Source organism: Neoarius graeffei, chromosome 6, assembly GCF_027579695.1.
Source record: "Neoarius graeffei isolate fNeoGra1 chromosome 6, fNeoGra1.pri, whole genome shotgun sequence".
In the NCBI taxonomy this organism is placed as follows: domain Eukaryota; kingdom Metazoa; phylum Chordata; class Actinopteri; order Siluriformes; family Ariidae; genus Neoarius; species Neoarius graeffei.
Window position 1 is genome coordinate 12,001,288 of NC_083574.1, and position 24,014 is coordinate 12,025,301.

General features: G+C 40.5%; 1 protein-coding gene across 1 annotated transcript; it reads right to left on the reverse strand.

The window, feature by feature from the left end:
- Positions 1-443: 443 nt before the first annotated feature.
- chrna3 (cholinergic receptor, nicotinic, alpha 3) lies at positions 444-14,514 on the reverse strand. Its single transcript, XM_060923327.1, has 5 exons — positions 14,375-14,514; positions 9,026-9,070; positions 5,134-5,243; positions 3,801-4,974; positions 444-572 (listed from the first exon to the last, which is right to left on the reverse strand). The coding sequence occupies exons 1-5, from the start codon at positions 14,507-14,509 to the stop codon at positions 444-446; spliced, it is 1,593 nt and encodes a 530-aa protein (XP_060779310.1). The 5' UTR covers positions 14,510-14,514.
- Positions 14,515-24,014: the final 9,500 nt, after the last annotated feature.

The window sequence follows — 24,014 nt, forward strand, 5'->3', positions numbered from 1 at the left end:
ATATATATAGATAGATAGATAGATAGATAGATAGATAGATAGATAGATAGATAGATAGATAGATAGATAGATAGATAGATATAGATATAAATATAAGTGACAGAATTTGCATAGTTATGCTCTGCTTCCAGCATCAGTGCATTAATGCAGTTCTTATGACAACACTTCGACAGGCTACAGAGTTTTATTTAAAAAAAGAAGTAATCATGAAAATCCATTCATTCATGATGCATAACAAAACACTATACAATAGATAACATCAGAACCAAAATTCGATGTAAAAAGGAAAAACTGATGATCTTTAAGAACTTTAGAAATGACGTTTTCTTGAGGGGAAAAAAGTGGACTGCTGAGCACTGTAGACATCCTTGATTTGCTGTTTATAAAGTTGAAAGCTTTATTCTCAAGGTTTTTTAGATCGATTTAAGATTGCTCATGGAGAATCACATATCTTCTCCCATGAGGAGGGGCTGTAAAAAGAGTCCTGCTGTTCCCAGAATGCACACCAGGATAAACACCCACAAGAAGATTCGGTCAATCACCATGGCCACGTATTTCCAGTCATCCTGGACCTTGAACATTTGGAGTGAAAAAGCAGACATGAATTATGAAAAAAATATCTCTGGTGGAGAAGTCAGCAGAACAAAAAGGATTTCATCCTCATACCAAAAACTGATGCAAAGGCATCAAGGAAAGGGTGAGGTTTGCGTTAAGGAGACAATTTTTACTGAATGACTGGATTTGTGTTATTTATTTGTTTGAAGCTGCACTGATGGGTGCTAGTTCCAGGCATCTGTATGTCGCCCAGGAAATAACTGAATTTTAATGTATTTCACACTCACTTTGACAATTTATTAGGAACCCTTACCTTGTAGTTACACTCATCAGCCATTTATCTGGTAGATCTACCATATACACTAGATCACACAATGTATGTATATAATTACTGAATGTAGTCATTTCTGTGCACAATTTGTCAAAAACCCTTCATTCTATCCATCAGAGGAATGGTGTAGCCAAAATGTGCACATAAAGGGGTCAGTGAGTGCAGCTAATTGGTTAGTGTCTGCAATAAACTAGCAGCTCAGTGTATATTAATGTGTTCACTCGTTAATGAATGTGTAACAGTGACAATTTCATTTACAGCAATGGTTGCATGAGGAAAGTTTCTTGTATTCATTGTTGAGTGATGTAAGTGTTTAAGTTGATTTTTATGGCTCCCCATTCAGAGTATTAAAATTCACATGCATATACGTACAGTCTACAGTGCCCCCCACGATTATTAGTCCTCCTTGTAAAGATGAGTAAAAAAGGATTTGAAAAAAAAATCCACCTTTTGGTGAAGTTGTTTCATCTCACGCTGAAAAAATGAGAAAAATCTAACCTTTAATTGAAATAAATTTCTTCAGAGGGCGGCACGGTGGTGTAGTGGTTAGCGCTGTTGCCTCACAGCAAGAAGGTCCGGGTTCGAGCCCCGTGGCCGGCGAGGGCCTTTCTGTGTGGAGTTTGCATGTTCTCCCCGTGTCCGCATGGGTTTCCTCCGGATGCTCCGGTTTCCCCCACAGTCCAAAGACATGCAGGTTAGGTTAACTGGTGACTCTAAATTGACCGTAGGTGTGAATGTGAGTGTGAATGGTTGTCTGTGTCTATGTGTCAGCCTTGTGATGACCTGGCGACTTGTCCAGGGTGTACCCCGCCTTTCGCCCGTAGTCAGCTGGGATAGGCTCCAGCTTGCCTGCGACCCTGTAGGACAGGATAAAGCAGCTAGAGATAATGAGATGAGATGAGAAATTTCTTCAGAGAAATTTTTAATTAAAAATAATTATGTCTTGATGAGGGATTTGTTTTTCTCTGAATACATTTCATCTCATTATCTCTAGCCGCTTTATCCTTCTACAGGGTCGCTGGCAAGCTGGAGCCTATCCCAGCTGACTACGGGTGAAAGGCGGGGTACACCCTGGACAAGTCCCCAGGTCATCACAGGGCTGACACATAGACACAGACAACCATTCACACTCACACCTACAGTCAATTTAGAGTCACCAGTTAACCTAACCTGCATGTCTTTGGACTGTGGGGGAAACCGGAGCACCCGGAGGAAACCCACGCGGACACGCGGAGAACATGCAAACTCCACACAGAAAGGCCCTCGCCGGCCCCGGGGCTCGAACCCAGGACCTTCTTGCTGTGAGGCGACAGCGCTAACCACTACACCACCGTGCCGCCCCTGAATACATTTATTTCAATTAAAAGTTGGATATTTTTTTTTCAGTGTGAGATGAAACACCAAAAGGTCGATTATTTTCAACCTTTTTTTTTTTTACTAATTTTTTCAAAGGGTGCCAATAATTGTGGAGGGCACTGTAGTTTATACCTCAGTGGTTGCCTGGTTTTTCGAGAGTAGAAGAGTCAGAGACAGGATTTCTCGATGGCATCTAGAATGCCTTCTTTAAATACAAGTACTTGCCTTTAAACAGTAAAAAAAAAAGGGATAGAAAATGCTGACTTTAGAAGCAGATTGGGTTTTTTATGTTACATGTAATATTATGTAAAATAAAATAAAGAGAATATACAAAAAAATGTAAAAACATTACCAAGATGATATATGAACGAGAAGACGCAATCATTGAAATAAACTAATAGTAGTTCAGAATATTTGCAGTTTCTTGCTGCATAGTGTGAGTTGTAATTATCACGATAATCACTGTAAATTCAGCAATATGGATTCTACTGTCAGTATTCAAGAATAGCACGTGATCCAGCTGATGATGTCATTTTGCAGTTTTTTTTTTTAAATATTGTGTGCCGACAGTTAATTGTGCATGCAACGTTATTATGCCACGAGATATATGTACTTCTGTATTTAATACTTGCCTAAAATAGCATTCTGGATTTTTTTTTAAATATACATTGCAGGCATTTAGTAGACACTCTTATCCAGAGCGGACATATAAGGTATCCAGAGCAGCCTGGGGGTTAGGTGCCTTGCTCACATGCACTTCAGCCATTCCTACTGGTCCAGGGAATCAAACCAGCAACCTTTTGGTCCCAAAGCTGCTTCTCTAACCATTAGGCCATGGCTTCCCCGTTGTACAGGGTGTACAATGTCCAAAACATGTATTTTAGTATGCTGTATTATGGCAGTTAATGCTGCTCTTCAAGTCAAGTCAACTTTATTGTCTAATTTCAAGAATTTCAAGATTTAAAGTTTATACTGTAATCCAAGATGGCGCCCACCATGGCTGATGTCTTTGTCACGCTCTCAGCACCAATGTAACTTTGTGTGTGTGTTGATGTTTTTGTGTATCTTTAGTATACACTTGACGTATGCGACAGTAATATACAGTAGGGAAGAACTGTATTTGTCTAGTGTTTTTGACTGTTTGGTCCCAAAGCTGCTTCTTGAACCATTAGGCCATGGCTTCCCCATTGTACAGCATGTACAATGTCCAAAACATGTATTTTAGCATTATGTATTATGGTTACATCAAACTGGCAGTCAGTGATGCTGCTCTTAATTTCAAGAATTTCAAGATTTCAAGTTTATACTTAAGCTTATACTGTAATTATGTTCAGGGTTAGAATCGTACATAACTGAGACAAACTGGTTTCAAACTCCTTCCTACATTTGCAGTTCTTACATGACTTCTGAAACGCACTTAAGTCAGGAATTAGGCCTGAAGTTTGAATAATGGCATGCATAGTTAGGTTAGCGCAATGTATGTTGTGATCGGCCACCATTTTTACTTGTTGTTTTTCATTTAAAAGTCAAACTGCATAAAAAACCCCAAACATCTTACCTCTTTGGCTTCATTTTGTAGCCTCATATTCTCTGCAATGTACTTAACACTCTCAATAGCTTCCCGAATTTCTGGCGACAGTGTGCAGAGAGTCAAAATTCCCCCATCCAGAGACTCAGAGCTTGAACAAGGGCTACTTCCTCCTGCTCCACTTCCTACCATTATGCCTGCTCCTCCACTAACTGCCCCTAACGTGCCCACTCCAACTCCTCCAGTTCCATCTTTGGGCAGTTTCGTAGAGAGCTGCTTTAAACAGCAGGTACATCTCCCATCTCTGCACAAGAAACCTGAGCTAGCTTTAACAGCTTCACTCAGGGTGTTCAGCTCAGTGTTGAGCAAGAGCTGAGTGTGCCGAGGAAGGCTGCCTGAAAGGCTCTGTTGCTTGGTGAGATGTTGGGGAAAGGAAGTGGAAGAATGGAAGGAACCTGATCGATGAGGGGTCCCAAAACTTTTCTGCTTTCCTGGATCTCGCTCAGGCCTGGTCATGAACATGACTCTGGGAAGGAGGCGAAGGAATACATGATGCACCCATCGTGGCATGGTATGGGTCTTGGGTGTTCGGTAATGCACATTAAGCACAAAGATGGTGATGACTATGGAAAGCGTGACAAAGATCATGGTGAAGAGGAGGTATTCACCAATCAGTGGAATGACTAGAGAGGTGGATGGAATGGTTTCAGTGATGACCAAGAGGAAGACAGTGAGGGAGAGGAGAACTGAGATGCAAAGCGTCACTTTTTCACCACAGTCTGATGGAAGATAAAATACCAGCACGGTCAAGAATGAGATGAGCAGGCATGGGATGATCATATTAATGGTGTAGAAAAGAGGCAGGCGGCGGATGTAGAGCGAGTAGGTAATGTCAATGTAGATCTCCTCACAACAGTTGTATTTGACCTCATGCTTGTAGCCTGGAGCATCAATAATCATCCACTCCCCACTCTCCCAGAAATCCTTCAGGTTGATTGTGGAGCCAATCTGTACCAGATCAATCTTGGCCTTGTCATAGGTCCATGAGCCAAACTTCATGGTGCAGTTCTGGTAGTCAAAGGGAAAGTAGGTGACGTCAATCTTGCAAGAGCTTTTGAAAATGGCAGGAGGAATCCACGTCACATCTCCATTGTAGCGAAGAAGAGCTTTGGTTTTATCATCCACCTGGAAGTCTCCCACTGCACTGTGAGAGAGAGATAAATACAGGTGAATGAAAACAGTCTGAACTCTGAAACCTCTTTTAGACATGGCCTCTTTATTATATCATATTCTACCCAAACAGCAAAATTTGGAGATTGAAATTCCTGATTCACTTTGAAAGTTAACTTCGCTTTGCCCTTACTTGTTATATAAAACAATGTCTGGCTTCCAAATCTTGCTAGAAGGGACGCGGATGAACTCCACACCTCCAAAATCTTTTGGATTCCACTTCAACTTGTAGTCATTCCAGATCTGTGGAAAATGAAAATATTGCAAATATTAGGTATGCTCTTCCAGGTAAAGGTTTCCTTAGGCTACATAACATTTACATACCCCCTTCATGACAACTGACTTACATCTACATAAACATTACAGGCTTACATAAAAGTTTAGAGGTTAGCTCACAGACTGATTTTGATTTCATTGACTGATTCATATATATCCCTGTCAAAGTTATTACTACAGAAACGATAACATCTCAGAAATAGAAGGGCACTCAGAGAGTGCAGACTGACCAAGGCCAAGCGCCATATCTCGCAAACATTAGGAAAAGGGAAACTAAATGCATGGCTCTGCTGTCTGATTTGGATCTGCTCCAAAATCAAATGGGGTCTTCCTGGACCCATGCTACACCCTTCCACCAAGTTTCATGGAAATCAGATTGGTAGGTTTTGCACAATCCTACGTACAGGCAGACAAACCAACCATACCGAAAATATAACCTCCTTGATGGAGGTAACTAGCGTCTTAATATAAATGTGTGATTTGAATTACAGTTGGAACTACAGTCAGAGCTGATGTTACAGAAAAGGAATTAAGACCTTCTGGCCAATCAGAACTGAGAATTCAACCATGCTGTTGATGTAAAAATCAATAGTGTTTCGTGATACCGTGTGGTGGTAAGACAAGCTAAATTAGAAGATGCTTATGGCATCATTTGTGTTAACCACAGTATCATATTCCTTTTGTTTACTCTCCCACAGACCTGAAGGATGTTTTAAGGTTATGGCCCACATGTACAACATTATGCCGTGTACAAGTCAGCTCACACATGTCAATAACAAGACAGCACTCTTGTCTTTCATTAGTTTTTCTGTATGATATCTCAGACGCTGACCTCTTCATCTCCCTTCAGGTTGACAGACAGCCTTTGTCACTGATGACATGACAACAAATAACAAGACACAGATAAGGATAAATGGTTCATAATGTTACTAATTGATTATCACTCAAACAGGACGACGATTTGCATATTTATTTTCCTTTGTCCCAAGTCTGTCTAAATTGCTGTACTTTCATTTTAATTGAATACCATATGGTATATATATATATATATATATATATATATATATATATATATATATATATATATATATACACAGTGGGGGAAAAAAGTATTTAGTCAGTCACCAATTGTGCAAGTTCTCCCACTTAAAAAGATGAGAGAGGCCTGTAATTGTCATCATAGGTACACTTCAACTATGAGAGACAAAATGAGAAAAAAAAATCCAGAAAATCACACTGTCTGATTTTTAAAGAATTTATTTGCAAATTATGGTGGAAAATAAGTATTTGGTCAATAACAAAAGTTCATCTCAGTACTTTGTTATATACCCTTTGTTGGCAATGACAGAGGTCAAACGTTTTCTGTAAGTCTTCACAAGGTTTTCACACACTGTTGCTGGTATTTTGGCCCATTCCTCCATGCAGATCTCCTCTAGAGCAGTGATGTTTTGGGGCTGTCGCTGGGAAACACGGACTTTCAACTCCCTCCAAAGATTTTCTATGGGGTTGAGCTCTGAAGACTGGCTAGGCCACTCCAGGACCTTGAAATGCTTCTTACGAAGCCACTCCTTCGTTGCCCGGGCGGTGTGTTTGGGATCATTGTCATGCTGAAAGACCCAGCCACGTTTCATCTTCAATGCCCTTACTGATAGAAGGAGGTTTTCACTCAAAATCTCACGATACATGGCCCCATTCATTCTTTCCTTTACACGGATCAGTTGTCCTGGTCCCTTTGCAGAAAAACAGCCCCAAAGCATGTTTCCACCCCCGTGCTTCACAGTAGGTATGGTGTTCTTTGGATGCAACTCAGCATTCTTTCTCCTCCAAACACGACAAGTTGAGTTTTTATCAAAAAGTTCTATTTTGGTTTCATCTGACATTCTCCCAATCCTCTTCTGGATCATCCAAATGCTCTCTAGCAAACTTCAGATGGGCCTGGACATGTACTGGTTTAAGCAGGGGACACGTCTGGCACTGCAGGATTTGAGTCCCTGGCGGCGTAGTGTGTTACTGATGGTAGCCTTTGTTACTTTGGTCCCAGCTCTCTGCAGGTCATTCACTAGGTCCCCCTGTGTGGCTCTGGGATTTTTGTTCACCGTTCTTGTGATCATTTTGACCCCAAGGGGTGAGATCTTGCGTGGAGCCCCAGATCGAGGGAGATTATCAGTGGTCTTGTATGTCTTCCATTTTCTAATAATTGCTCCCACAGTTGATTTCTTTACACCAAGCTGCTTACCTATTGCAGATTCAGTCTTCCCAGCCTGGTGCAGGTCTACAATTTTGTTTCTGGTGTCCTTTGACAGCTCTTTGGTCTTGGCCATAATGGAGTTTGGAGTGTGACTGTTTGAGGTTGTGGACAGGTGTCTTTTATACTGATAACGAGTTCAAACAGGTGCCATTAATACAGGTAACGAGTGGAGGACAGAGGAGCCTCTTAAAGAAGAAGTTACAGGTCTGTGAGAGCCAGAAATCTTGCTTGTTTGTAGGTGACCAAATACTTATTTTACAGAGGAATTTACCAATTAATTCATTAAAAATCCTACAATGTGATTTCCTGGATTCTTTCCCCCAATTCTGTCTCTCATAGTTGAAGTGTACCTATGATGAAAATTAAAGGCCTCTCTCATCTTTTTAAGTGGGAGAACTTGCACAACTGGTGGCTGACTCAATATTTTTTTGCCTCTCTGTGTGTGTATATATATATATATATATATATATATATATATATATATATATATATATATATAATTATATTCATTAATTCATTTAAACATTCATTCAGCATTCACTCAATCGGTCTTTGTTTAACTGGAGTGATTCTGTTCCTTTTCCTGACTTTCATTTCCTTTTAAAATGGGACACTTGCTTTATGGCCCATTTTATGAGCAGGTCAGGACATGTTACTTGACATCCAACAGACAAGGGATGAATTCCTTAGAGCTTTATGAAATAATACAAGCAGTCACACAATGAGATGCAATAGCTTTAGGTGAATGGAGTGATACATGAGGCTTTTTTTTAGATATAACTGAATACATTCGGCCCCTTTAATAGGAACTTGTTCTTGATTCTAAGATTCCTGTTCTTGGCTGGCGGGCGTGGAACCCAATATGGTCTTCTGCTGTTGCATGCTGAGATGCTTTTCTGCTCACCACAGTTGTAAAGCATGATTATATGAGTTACTGTATCCTTCCTGGCAGTTCAAACCAATCTGTGCTGAGTTTCTCAAAAGCATCGTAGCACAAAGATCATCGTTAAATGGTAGAGCGAGCAGCACAATGAACACTCTCCTAGTTAAGATGCTCTTATCACTAAGGTGCTTTTCGGAAACACACCACTGGCTATTTTCCTCCGACCTCTCTTAACAACAAGACGTTTCCACCCACAGAACTGTCGCTCGCTCACTCAGTGTTTTTTGTTTTTCGCACTATTCTGTGTAAACTCTAGAGACTGTGTGTGAAAATTCCAGATCAGCAGTTTCTGAAATACTCAAACCAGTCCGTCTGGCTCAAACCAACACCCATGCCATAGTGAAAGTCACATTTTGAGATGACAATTTTTCTCATTCTGATGTTTGAACATTGTGAATATTAACTGAAGCTTTTGATTTGTATCTGCATGATTTGATGCATCGTACTGCTGTCAAGGGATTGGCTGATTAGAGAATTGCATAAAACAGCAGGTGGATGGGTGTTCCTGATAAAGTTCCTGATAAATACCATAGCCAGCTGTTTAATAAGAAAACTTACATGTCTTAGCCACAGATTTGTCTCCATAATCTGGTTAATTTCATCCTGTGAAAACAGACAGGACAGACAGAGAGTGGATACAGATGGATAGTTAGATGAATGGATAAGAGAAGGACAATAAATTTCCTAATTAAGGGAAGTAGGAATGCATTGATACCATTTTTTTTTTCAAAGTGACTACAAACTTTTTTTGTACTCGTAAATAACGATACTGATATGTAAATGAGTCACACATTTAGTATTAAGCAACCAGGAGCACCATTAAACATTTTATGCTGGGTGCCGCTAGCAATGAATCCCTCATGCTGAGTTTTATGTTTAAGATGTCATGGTGTTTAATCATGTCTGTAATAGAAAGCATGAAGATGACTGACCTGAGTATCAGCGAGCATGATCATTACAAAATGAGCTCATGGTGCCATGATTTGCTTCTTGACTAATGAGCAAAGTGTAGAAGTTTATGAGTAAGCGGAAAGGAAGTGTGCATGTTTCAGTGCTCAGTGCTCGCAGAACTGAAGTGTTCGCATGTGCAATAGTTTGTCTCTACACTTGTTTCACTGCTCTTTTACTGCGTCAATACATTTACAGCGTCTTGCGCTCATTTTTGATGACATCGCTCATTGATACCGGTCTGCACATTATTCATTATCACAAGAACATACACTCGGATTATATAACATATATCACAAAGTATATGATGTTCGTATCAGAGCATTTTTTTAAGATGACAAGTAAATGAGCATCAGTCTAAGAAGAACAAGTTGTGTCCTCCATGTCTCACAGATGGTCTGGACCCTGTTGGGGCGAGCTGAACCAAAGACCACCTGAGTCCTTTTGCTTACAGACACAGAACTCAGCACACCAGGAGCTTTGGGCTGTTTGTGCAGTGTGTTGGCACCACATGCTTGCTGCTGCTGTAGGGATGCTAAGGCTTAGAGGTAAGAAGATGCCTGAGAAAGACATGCATACCAAAGAAGATTTGAATCCCCCAATACTTTCCCTGTATCCCTTATTTAAACATCCATCTGTTCACATGTGCATGCCATCTGGAGAATCCACAATCACTGGAAACTGAGTTTTTGTCATGTCTATTTTTCATTACCGCCACCAACTTTTTGTTTTCACCTCTGTTTGTTTGTTTGTTTGCTTGTTCCCAACGTAACTCAAAAAGTAGTGAACAGATTTTAATGAAAGGTTAAGGAAAGGTGATCCATGGGCCAATTGATTAGATTTTGATGCAAATCTGGATATACTGTATCTGCGGATCCAGGATTTTTTTTTGTCTGTTCCCAACATAACTCAAAAAGTAATGAACAGATTTGGATGAAATTTGGTGTCCAGCTTTAGTATTATCCTAGGTTCAAGTGATTTGATTTTCATGTTGATAAGATGTGGCTTGGTGGAGGTATGCACTCTACCGAGTACCCTTCTAGTTAATATTTGTTATATTGGTAATTATATAGGAGAACAAAAGATTACTGTGCTGGTTACTAAACCGATGTACAATGAAATGAAATCTCAATAGGAAGCAACTTGAACAAACTTTTAATACACACATGTATGACTGGTGTGAGCTATCGATCCCTTTGACTTCTACTCCCGCTTGAGAAAGGGTCATTAGTCTATCCATATCCTGGGGTATTGTGTTAGTCGGAAAATTCAGGCTTCCAACACAGAGGAAGCATCGACTATAAACAGAGTAAGGAATCAAACACAACGGTGTGGGCAGTGACATGGTTTATTCCTCTTATACGACAGAAATTTGCCAATTCACTGCTAATTGTTTTTCACGAAGCAGGTAAAGATAAAGTGATGCAAGAATGAAGCTATCAAAAAAATGATTTCCTTTCAGTGTAACGTGTTGTCTTTGTGTCACAAGTGAAAAGCAACACCACCTGGACATCTGGCTTATTTCACCCCCCCTAAAGTGTGGTTCCTTTTCTATCTGGCACTGAATCTTCTCCATAGAAACATGGATATTAGTGGCATAGAGCAAAGTTGTGTCTTCACAGGAAGATATGCGAAAATATGTGAAAAGGTTCTTGATTGTCACTCACTAAAATTTTGATTCTGGTTATGGCCCTGATCCCAGAAAAGGCTGACGTCTTTTGAGGAAAGGGAGTCTCTGTGATGAGTAATATCCCTAAGAATACTCCCAGGCTTGTTTATTGAGATACAGGAAGGACATTTATGTTACCTGAATTTGGAGAACATATTTAACAAAATGTCCTGATCAAATCACAAATGCATATATTTAAAATAATAATAATAATAATAATAATAACAGCAGTGTAAATTTAAGATTAGATTTAGTGTGTATGAGATTAGAGATTAGAATGCATTCGCTGATGGAGAGAAATAATACTCCAAAAATTCATCACAAAGTGCATGTCTTGACATTTTGCTCAGACTAGATTAGGGAAATAGTCTGAGATGTCTTCAGCATTGCATCATCATTTAAACCCACTTTCTGTGCACTAAGCACAAATAATTTCCCAAGGACATGTTTTTCTTCTGCTCTCACCTCGAGTTTGCTGAAGCAGCAGATTATCTCCCTCATATCCGCTGTATGTACAGCCATTCCAGAATGCACCTTTCTCAAAGCAAGTTCAATCATTTATACTTAACGTTCTTATTAATTGCAGACTGACCTTAAATGGATGACCTGAGTGCCATCAAAAAGGTTCTTTATTAGAATAGCACTTTATTACTACAGCTATTACCTTCCTCAAATTGTACTTGCATAATGCACTTTTTGAAAAAACTTCAATATAGAGCCATAAAGGGAATCTTTAAATGTTCTAAGTGGAAACGCACTTTCAAACAGGGTTCCTTTAGGAAGTTTAAAGAACTATTTAAAGAACCGTCAAAGAAACCCTTCTTATAGTATGAAAAATGGGTTCTTCAATACTTCTTTGGAAGGATTCTAGCTTTCTAACAGGCATCTATGTGGAAGCATTCCGTAACGAGACCATCAATGACAGCGTAGTTCACTCTGGCCCCATTTAGTCCAGAAGGAACAATCTAAAGTGGGCCACCTTGCGCAATAAATGTTGCAAGCTATATACATGATATACAAGCTACAGTAAATATAGAAGCTATATACACCCTAGGAATACCAACCTATTTGCCAGGAAGAATCCAAAACGGCGAGGAACTGGCCGAGAAGAAGCGATTTTTGTTGAACTGCTTGTTAAGGCTTAATTAGTCCATAACTTCATTAATAATTGTAATGAAGCAAATCTGGGTAGAAGTTATATGCACCCTAGGTACCCCTACCTTCATGCTGGAAAGAATCAAAGTCAGTGAAGAATTGAGGGAGAAGAAGTGATTTGTGTGGAAACTGCTAGTTAGGGCTTAATTACTCCATATCTTCATTATTAATTGCAATTATGAAAATTTGGGTAGAGGCTATAGGCACCCCAGGCAGACCTAACTTCCTGACAAAAAGAATAAAAATCCATGAAGAATTGAGAGAGAAGAAGCAATTTTCGTAAAATGTGGATGACGCCTGACAGACAACACATGATGACATAAGCTCATCGCTTGTCGGTCAGATGAGCTAATAAGGAACAATGCAGAGAATATTAAGGACAAGCCAGACACAGACAGACAGACAGACAGACAGACAGAGTCATGGTTATATGTGTTATGGTTACATGATTTCACTCCATGTCCTGTCACTGTTGTGAATGTGTTCGTATTAGTTCTGATTGGTGTGCCTATTTACATCTTATAGTAGCAATACCTGGGTGGTATGGTGGTGTAGTGGTTAGCACTGTTGCCTCACAGCAAGAAGGTTCTTGGTTCAAGCCCAGTGGCTGATGGAGCCTTTCTGCATGGAGTTTGCATAGTCTGTGTGGATTTCCTCCCACAGTCCAAAGACATGCAGGTAGGTTAACTGACTACTCTAAATTGTCCATAGGTGTGAATGTTTTTTTCTCCAAGTCCAGAAATGGGAGGGTTGGGGCAGGAAGGGCATCCAGTGTAAAACTATGCTCCAAGTACTATGACGTGGCTCAATAGGGTCCACATGGACTCTGACCTGGCAACAGTGCTGGCGAAGAAGATGATGATTGTGTCAATATCTCATTGCAAAGTCTTACCATGCATTTTTACCTCTGATGACTGTGTTGGAAGAGGTTATGTTTTTGTCTCTGTTTGTTGGTGTTTATTTGTTTGTCTGTTCCCAACGTAACTCAAAAAGAAACAGATTTTGATGAAATTTTGAAGAAAGTTTAGTCATGAGCCAAGGAACAATTGATTAGATTTTGATGCCAATCTGGATATGTATGTAGAGCCAGGATCCAGACATGTATGCGGATCCAGAACTTCTTTGTCTGTTCCCAGTGTAACTCAAAAAGTAGTGAAGGGATTTGGATGAAATTTGGTGTACAGCTTTAGTATTATCCTAGGTTCAAGGGACTGGATTTTGCTGTTGATAATATGTGGCTTGGCGGCGGTATGCACTCTACCGAGTGCCCTTCTACTTGTATCTAGTATTCCTGAGCCTTGTTTTTTTGCTTTTGACACTTTTTCAACTTTATTGATTATTCTTGTTCAACTTGAATTATGAGTCGTGGATTTAAAAAAATGGAAAATGTGTGAAACATTATATGTCAAGTGACGAGAAACTACATGAGATAGATAGATAGATAGATAGATAGATAGATAGATAGATAGATAGATAGATAGATAGATAGATAGATAGATAGATAGATAGATAGATAGATATGGACAGTTGCCAACTGGCAGAAAAGGCAACCAGTTTCCTAATGGAGATACGGTATGAGAGAGCAAGAGAGATGAGAGACTGAGATGAGATGAGCTGTGAGGAAAGCTGACATGTCCTGTCTTCTCCTGGCCAATCACATGCCCATTGACTGTGACAGATCCGTCGATTTCCAGCCAAAGCATTGAGCGTACCGACAGCTTGCACCCAGGCGTTAAAGCTGCAGGACTAATTTAGAGCGCTGCTGTCTGAAGATGGAACCTGTGACCCAGACTAATTTCATAACTATTCGAGTGGGTGGACAGGAAAACACCAGCACACTGAGCACACTGAACACACCAAGCGCAATGCACATACATATCACATGTACATGACAATTCATTACTTCACTAGACGTCAGAGCTGATTGTATTTCCATTTAGCCTCATGAAAGTATTCTGTCAGATGGGATCCTCGCTGAATAATTTGTCTTTGTGACAGAGACCATCCTCTTTCTGCAAGCTTCACTAAATCCACCAGTTCGCAAATGAGGCTTTAAAACAGATACAGTGCAATCTGGATATAATCTGAACAAAAGATGCTGGCTTGTCCTTGTATTTTCCCTTTCAGACACTTACCACTTTCACGAGCTGAGACATCAACACCTCAAATTGGACTATCACTGGGTCAGAGACACGTTCCACTGGTCTGATGTACTGGTTATAGTTGGCGAAGATGTCAGAAAATAGTTGATGCTCAGCCTTGGAACACATTCCACCTGTAAAATGGTTCATTAAAAAAAAAAATTGGCAAATAGTTTCCTGTTGATTTACTACACATTTATTAGGACTCTGACTTCATTAAATACATTTATCTTATGTTCAGCATCTTATTTAACTGAGAAAAGTTAATTATAAGGAATGCAAACAATTGGCTTTTAAATAGACCTCATTTGCCAAATCAGTCGACGTGAAACTGCAAATTAATGCTGCAAATAACAAAACCAAAACACACACAGCATAATTGCATGCACCTTCCGTAATTCAGCTGCTCTCACAAGGACAGACTAAAGAAACGTTTTCCAAATCAAAAAGACCAGAATCAAACACTGATTATTCTTCCTACACTTAAGCCTGATTGACAAACAGCAAGAAACTGACAAGTTGTATTTCGTAAAAATAGATAGATCATGACATCACAATTTTTTTCCGTATGCGTGGGAATGTTTTATAGATGAACGGCATGCTATATTTTTACATGTTCATATTCAGCAACAAGTAGCGCAGGCTTTTGGATCTTCTCATGGAAAGCATAGCAATCCCCATACTCACTGTGGAAAAGGAAATAGAAAAAGAGAAAGTAGCACACAGGGGTGACGAGGAAAAGCGTAGCGTTCATTATGAAATCCAAAACAAGTCCTCGTAGGTTAATCCATGAACCTTGTTGAGAGAAAGAAAATGAGAGAAAGAAGGAAGGAAGGAAGGAAGGAAGGAAAGAAGCACACTGATGGGATATGCACTGAGTGGAGAGAGAGAGAGAGAGAAGGGGAGGGAGAAAGAGAGATAGATGGGAGGACATTTAGCATCACAATTGGACAGTTGAAGAGAGAAATGTGGACTTCTTCCCAGTCAGATTTGCATCTGATCAATTGAAATGAATATGTTTAATGTAAACCTTTTTTTAAAAACATATGCTTATATTATTGAGTCTACTGACAACTTAAAGGAGATACGCAGAACCTTTATTTTTAAATAAATTTCTGAGTGGATAGTATCTCCATCCTTGACTCTTGTATGCTGCATAAATGGGAATAAAAAATATATATATTTTTTGAGAGTTAAAATAGACGGCAAAGTTGGCATTCGAGCTGCCCTGCTGAGCCAGCCAGCCCTGAGTGCGTGACGTCACAGCGGTAACCGGTTTTAAGGCCAACGCCTTTGACAGCTATAAACCAAAGTCATATAAATAAAAATTTATGGTGAAAGTAAGGAATACCGTTTCCGACTTGCTCAACTAAGACTGATTTGACTTCATTGATTGTGGGTTGACCCTCATTAAAACAGGATAGGTGTTATAACTTATGCAACATACATGTACATGCATGCATTTTCACTGATAAAACGTAAAAGGCGAATTAAAAAATCAGATGAACTGAGACAATCACATTCTGAAGCAAATTAAATAATCTTATACCGCTAACTTAAACACACAACACAAGTTACATGTCTCATCTCATTATCTCTAGCTGCTTTATCCTGTTCTACAGGGTCGCAGGCAAGCTGGAGCCTATCCCAGCTGACTACGGGCGAAAGGCGGGGTACACCCTGGACAAGTCGCCAGGTCATCACAGGGCCGACACATAGACACAGACAACCATTCACACCTACGGTCAATTTAGAGTCACCAGTTAACCTAACCTGCATGTCTTTGGACTGTGGGGGAAACCGGAGCACCCAGAGGAAACCCACGCGGACACGGGGAGAACATGCAAACTCCGCACAGAAAGGCCCTCGCCAGCCACGGGGCTCAAACCCGGACCTTCTTGCTGTGAGGCGACAGCGCTAACCACTACACCACCGCGCCACCCCCGAGTTACATGTATTAATCTAAATGCAGGTAAACAACGTGTTGTTTTTGTTGTTTTGTATCCAAATGAGAGTCGGAGCTTACCCGTCTGCGTTCTCGCTTCTTGAAGGCCGATCTTGTGGCCGATTGTTTTGAAACAATCTGACTTTCAGTTGTTCGTTCAGTTCTCCGTTCATTCGCTTCTTCTACGTAAGGGCGAGATGGCAACAATATCTAGTTTAGAAATCAGGCGGCTGTTCCACTCATTTGGATACTGACTACTCCACCATTACTGCTCGGCTCAAGCAATTACTAAAACCCGGGATGGAACGGGATGTCACCAGTTTTAGCAACAACCGCGGGGAGGTCACTGCCCGAGTGATATGTCCTGTCCCGGGTTTTAGCAACAACCTTCAGCTCATGCTCCAGAAGAACTGGTGCAACTGAACTCACTTTAAAAAAATAAAATAAAACATATACTTTCCTTTTCTTGTTTTCTTTTTCTTTAATTGTTGGTACTGCACCCTCTTTCAATACGGGCTTATAGCCAACGCTCCTCAACAGATCAGAGGTCTCGTATGATTCTTTAGTAAAATGTGCAGAGCAGAGGAGAGACCACTTCATAGGTGCTCAATATGCCCGTGAACTTCTCGCAAAACGCGTCCAAATCTTTGTAGTTTGAACATTCTTGGGCCATTAGTACAACGTAAATCCATCTTCTGTCATGTTGCTGCACCCGCCAGCAACACATCTACATGGCATGGCGATAAATTAGATCAAAATGGAGGATCGGAGTTGCAGTCAGCTCTGTGTTTTAGTATAGCGGTATATATAAAATTACGATATTAGATTCATTGTTAACGCTTAAAACTATTCTTGTGCCATTCTTGAGGTGTCAAGGCTTTTAGAAACGAAAATGAGGCCATGGCTCTGCGTAGATGCTTTAAATACAAAAAAAAGTTCTGTGAGGGGAAAGTTCAGGAATAAAAAGCTCCACAATTCTAATAAATTGGCAAAATATTATTGCACACATTTAAAAGATAGCCCGAATATTTACCTCCGACAACTTTGTTGGAGGCGGCACGGTGGTGTAGTGATTAGCGCTGTCGCCTCACAGCAAGAAGGTCCGGGTTCGAGCCCCGTGGCCGGCGAGGGCCTTTCTGTGTGGAGTTTGCATGCTCTCCCCGTGTCCGCGTGGGTTTCCTCCAGGTGCTCCGGTTTCCCCCACAGTCCAAAGACATGCAGGTTAGGTTAACTGGTGACTCTAAATTGACTGTGAGTGTGAATGGCTGTCTGTGTCTATGTGTCAGCCCTGTGATGACCTGGCGACTTGTCCAGGGTGTACCCCGCCTTTCGCCCGTAGTCAGCTGGGATAGGCTCCAGCTTGCCTGCGACCCTGTAGAACAGGATAAAGCGGCTAGAGATAATGAGATGCGATGAACTTTGTTGGAGCAAGTTACATTTCCACCTCCGTTTGTTTGTCTGTTTCCAACGTAACTCAAAAAGTAGTGTACAGATTTTGATGAAATTTGGAGGAAAAGTGAGACATGGACCAAGAAATAATTGATTAGATTTTGATGCAAATCCAGATATGTATGTGGATCCAGGATTTTTTGTCCGTTCTCAACGTAACTCAAAAAGTACTGAACGGATTTTGATTAAAGTTGGTGGGCAGCTTTAGTATTATTCTAGGTTTAAGTGATTTAATTTTGATGTTGATAATATGTGGCTTGGTGGAGGTTTACTTTCTTGTTAAATCAAAACAGTTTGTAAAAGAAATTTGTAATGAGGAGATCTGCGAAATTTTAATTTACAGTTAAAGGTCTCTCTGGTGCGGCACGGTGGTGTAGTGGTTAGCGCTGTCGCCTCACAGCAAGAAGGTCCAGGTTCGAGCCCCGTGGCCGGCAAGGGCCTTTCTGTGTGGAGTTTGCATGTTCTCCCCGTGTCCGCGTGGGTTTCCTCCGGGTGCTCCAGTTTCCCCCACAGTCCTAAGACATGCAGGTTAGGTTAACTGGTGACTCTAAATTGACCGTAGGTGTGAATGTGAGTGTGAATGGTTGTCTGTGTCTATGTGTCAGCCCCGTGATGACCTGGCGACTTGTCCAGGGTGTACCCCGCCTTTCGCCCGTAGTCAGCTGGGATAGGCTCCAGCTTGCCTGCAACCCTGTAGAACAGGATAAAGCGGCTAGAGATAATGAGAGAGAGAGAGAGAGAGAGAGGTCTCTCTGGTTGCAAATATTTTGAGAACCTTTCCATTAAAGAATAATTTGAAGGGGAAAGTGTTTTTTAAGCTCATGTTTATCGATAGTGTTCTGTCCTGTATTGGTGCTTACTACTGACGAGAGTAGAGGTGAGGTGGCCAAGTGGTTAGAGCGCTTGACCGCCAAGCGAACAGTCCCCGGTTCGAGCCTCGCTTCGGATGGTCATCTGGGGCTTGCTTCCTGTCCACCCAGCAGTGAATGGGGACCTGGTGGAAACCCTGGGGAAGTTAAAGGCGGAGAGGAAAGGAACTGGCCACCCTACCTCACCATGCCGACGGCCTAGACAGAGTGTGCTCTCTAACAGGCACTCCCCAACGTACATACGAAAAAAACGTATATGGGACTTTTTGACTGATGAGAATTTCCTTGTACTCGAATAAAGCACAGAAAATCCATTAACGTGAAGCTTATTTACTGTCTGATAAAAATCATTTGTTAGACGGGCAATTGTTGGATTTGGTTAATAAAAGACTATTCTTATATTAGATGCTACTCTAAATTGCCCAGAGGTGTGAATATGAGTGTGAATGGTTGTTTATCTCTGCGTTAGCCCTATGATAGATTGGTGACCTACTCAGGTTGTAACCCGTCTCTCACCCGAAGTCAACTGTTTATTGCCCCTCCAACCCCGATAGATAAGTGGTATAGATCATGGATGGATGGATGAAAGTGTGTGCAAAACAGATTTTTGACAAACAATAAAGCTATCAACCTGTGGTCTATGATATATATATAATCTTCTATCTACATTCACTGGATATGAGCAATTGTGCAGTCTGACTGGCTACTCTACTACTAGGCTATCAGCTCATATACCATGAGTAGAGAAAAACAAAATGGTGGAGCACATCAAGTCAGATATATCACTTTATCAAGTATTTAAAAGAAACGGAAATAACTAAATAAAATAATATTTTTCCCCCAATATGTCCTGTTCCACACTCCAGCCCAGTCGGTGGTGGTATTGCACCTTTAAGTTGGTTTGCCAACTGCCAAAAAAAGAAGAAAAGAAAATGGCGGACCATGTTACTGAAATAAAAACTACTCACAAAATCCCCAAAAATACAAAAAAAGCACCAAAATATGGAATAAAAGTATTTGATGGCAAGAACGTATTTCTTAAAATTTTCAAGAATTATTATTATCGCATTTTTCACAAATTGCTACTGTCGTTTTGCTGGTTTGTTTACATTCTAAACGGAAATGATTTTGTGGGACATTTTGCTATAAGTTTTTACTTATTGAATTTGCAAAAATGTAAAATAAAAAATGCTCTGTTTCTCAAAATGCAGTGAATGTGGATAGAATAAAACAGTTATTCTGCTATGTGTCTCATCGGCTATCAGCTCATGTGCAATTCGATTTAATGGAATATATATATATATATATATATATATATATATATATATATATATATATATATATATATATATATATAGTGCTCAGTGATTAGTCATTGGAAATAGTGATGAGTGAAATCAGTTGAGAGAGAAGAGAGAGAGATTTACACCAACCTCTGATCTGTCTTTTAGTAGATACATTTACACTGAATGGTCAAAACTGTAAAAGGCAATGACCCTAATTTAATGACCGTCAGTCAGATGCAAAAAAAAAAAATCACCTGCTACATCTAGAATGCTTATGATCTCGCAATCCTGCTTTGTAGCTTCCTATATTTCTTTATGTAACAATCAAAGAGTTGTTGTAAAAGGCTTTTATTCTTCAAGCATGCATTGCGAAATGAATTCATACCTGGAGCAGAGACAATCCGTCACTTGAAAGAAGAAGCCTTTATTTGTCGCATGCACACTCAAGCACAGTGAAATTCATCCTCTGCATTTAACCCATCTGAAGCAGTGAACACACTCACACACCCCCAGAGCAGTGGGCAGCCATACTACAGCACCCAGGGAGCAGTCAAGGGTTAGGTACCTCGCTCAAGGGCACTTCAGCCCAAGGCTGCCCCATGTTAACCTAACTGCATGTCTTTGGACCATGGGGGAAACCGGAGCACCCAGAGAAAACCCACGCAGACATGGGGAGAACATGAAAACTCTACATAGAAAGGCCCTCACCGGCCATGGGGCTCGAACCCAGAACCTTCTTGCTGTGAGGCGACAGTGCTAACCACTACACCACCAAAGATGTAGTAACTGCAGCGAACTTAATGTGATAATCTAAAAGAAAGCATTGAGAAGTAGAACTAAAAAACTGAAGCTTATATAATATGCTTCATGACAATCTCTTTCTGTAACACAAGAACAGTAGAGATGTACGTCTATGATTTATATTTGTGTCCAGCAGAGGGCATGCTATATGAGGGCAAACAGTATGTGTGTTTAGATGCTTTTGACTCCTTTGATCCACATTAACAAGATGTTAACAAGATGTTAATTTTTGGTAAAGGCCTTATTAATCTAACAGATATTTGCTCAAGCAGAATATCAGTAGAATATCTTCTAATCATCTGGTCACAGAACTGTCAGTGCACACTAATCTCTTTCTCAATTAAACCATAATGAGCACTATAAATTATGTAAGAAATGGTGCCAAACTCATTAGCTAAGTACATAAAAAGAAATTGGCTGATGTGGGTTTGTATTAAATATGCATAATATTATAGAAGGCACACTGACAAGATTTATGAAGACTTCAGAAATGTGACTGAATGTCAAATTAATTTCATTTCATCTCAGTATCAATCATTTACCGTCAATAAAATCGTTATCCTGGTCAGGGTCAGAGTGGACACTGGGAACACTAATCACCCTCGATCAGACAAACAGTCCATTCCAGTTCATCATTCACACCAATGGGCAATTTAGAATCACCAATCCCCCAACTGACATGGAAAGAATCCGGAGTACTTCAGATCGAACCCCAGACCCGGGAGCTGTGAGACAGTCAGTGCGTTTACATGCACATCCAAATCGAGCTACTGTCGGTAATCGAGCTAAGGGTCCCAGCAGGGGTGCCAGAGAAATCCAATCCTACATGCACACAAGGAAATCGAGCTATTGTGTGAGGTACATTGTGCACCCAAGCCACAGGTGGCGCTACACGCCCGATCGTGTTGGTACACTTCCGGTTGTCGTCATGAAGAAGAGCTATTCAAGAGTATAAACAAAGTTATCAGTTCCGTGTTCACAAGAAGAACGACGACGAGGACAGCAACATCGAGAGATGTTGTTCCTCCTGATCTCTTCTGCTGCTCGCTACTACTACTGTTGTCATGCCGACCGAGGCTGTTGTGTTTCCCGCTTGTGGTCTCGTCACTCGTCACTTCCGGAAGGGGCAGTGCTGAAGTAAGTAGCTCGCCTACATAGCTCGATAGAGTTTACATGCACTAAGTAGCTCGGCTACAATCGCATAATCTAGGTCGCGTAGCTCAATTACGAGAAATCCAGTTCGGTTCGATTTCAGCCGAGCTAAGGTGTTTCCATGGCATTTAGAACTTCGATTTCAGTCGAGCTACGGCAGAAATTCGATTTTCTCTATGTGCATGTAAACGCACTGAGTAAAGTTGGTGAAAATGTATCTTTCAAAAGTTAAAAATACATCGGTATGAGATTAAGATTATTTTCTGTTCACAAATGTATGATGTTGGACGTACATGGAGCCAAGTGCAACAGCGCCACCAATGATTGTATTAAAAAATACACAAATTGGTACACAGAAGTGAGAGTGAGCCTGGGGCTGATTTCTTTCTAGTTCAGACTGTAGATTCATTCAGCCTGCTGTCAGACAGTGACAGTTGTGTCAGGTGCTTACACAGAGCAACACACCCCCTAGATTTGATCGAAAAAAGATCTTCGCTGACCCATCCATAACAAGCGATTAGCAGTGATTGAGAAGGTGCATGTGATATATGTAGTCATGAGTGGGTCCACTCTCAGAAAATAAAGTACATTATTGTACCTTTAGGGGTAAACTGGCTTGTGACTGGGGCAGTACCCTTAAGGTACTTGTTTGTACCATTTATATACTGATTGGGAACATATACCGTATGTGCTTTTTGACCCTAAAAAGTCCAATAATGAGCCTTAGGGGGTATATTAGTGTAGATTATACCTTGAGGGACAGAAATGGACTCCTACTGTACCCCTATTTCTGACAGTGTAGAATGTAGATGAGGTGAATTATTTACTTTATCATCCTTTTTTTCTAAAATGACTTAAAAGGAGAAACTAAAAGTAGGTTGATTAAGCACATATTGTCCAGTCAAAGCACAAACTACGTAAAAGGACAAAAAGCAGAATTATACACACACTGGACACTTTAATAAGAACGTGCTCTTGATTCTAAGGTTCCTGTTCTTGGCTGGCAGGAGTGGAACCCAGTGTGTTCTTCTGCTGTTGCATGCTGAGATGCTTTTCTGCTCACCATGGTTGTAAAGAGTGATTATATGAGTTACTATATCCGTCCTGGCAGCTCGAACCAATCTGGCCATTTTCCTCTGAGCTCTCTTATCAGCAAGGCGTTTGTTTCCACCCACAGAACTGTCGCTCACTTGATGTTTTTTTGTTTTTGTTTTTCACACCATTCTGCGTAAACTCTAGAAACCGTTGTGTGTGAAAACCCCAGTTTCTGAAATACTCAAACCAGTCCATCTGGCTCAAACCAACACCCATGTCGCAGTGAAAGAAAGTCAGACTTTGAGATCACAATTTTTCCCATTCTGATGTTTGAACATTGTGAACATTAACTGAAGCTCTTGATTTGTATCTGCATGATTTGATGCATTGTGTTGCTGTCAAGGGATTGGCTGATTAGAGAACCGCATGAAACAGCAGGTGGATGGGTGTACCAAACAAAGTGGCCAATGAGTATATGTTTAGTGTCTTATGATTTGAATGGATTTTTCTCTTCACCATGTTTGAGATCAATACTAAACAAAAGCACAACAAAAAAGGGAAGCATTTAATCAGGTCATTGCAAGTAGAGATGATTTTTATTACACAACCTTTTATTTGATTTGTATTATTCCACATGGTAATTGAATATTTGTGATAAAAATGCCATATTACCCTGCTACAACTGAAGAAATAGGACAACCATTAAACACTGACTGATAAATATTTAATTTACTGGTTTATTGGCCTGAAATAATACATTTAGATGAACAGTGACCTTGTCACTGTTAAGATGAAGTGTCCTGATATAATCTTATAACTTTGACACACCAGTGGCTCTCCATATCTGTAGACGTCATTCTGAAGGCAGGTGATGTTGGCTAATCGATGATGTTGGTGATGTCTAATCAAACATCCGTGACCTTTTTCAGTCCTGGTTGGATGGCTATCGAAGTTTTTCAGACATCCACAGGTAAAGAAAGAAGGTGACTTGACTTGTACTGTAATCCTGAAGACATTTAGCTATCTATGAAAAAGCCTCCATCATTTCTATCCAACATTTAAGACTAATTTATCCTGCATATCAAAAGAAAACTGTC

Bases quoted from the DNA above. Each gene is read 5' to 3' on its own strand.
- chrna3 (XM_060923327.1), bottom strand. From the start codon at position 14,509: ATGTGTTCCAAGGCTGAGCATCAACTATTTTCTGACATCTTCGCCAAC. The intron at 9,071-14,374 runs GTAAGTGTCTGA...CTGTTTTCACAG, and splicing joins TGTCTCAGCTCGTGAAAGTG to GATGAAATTAACCAGATTAT. The intron at 5,244-9,025 runs GTAAGTTTTCTT...CATTTTCCACAG, and splicing joins CAAATCTGTGGCTAAGACAT to ATCTGGAATGACTACAAGTT.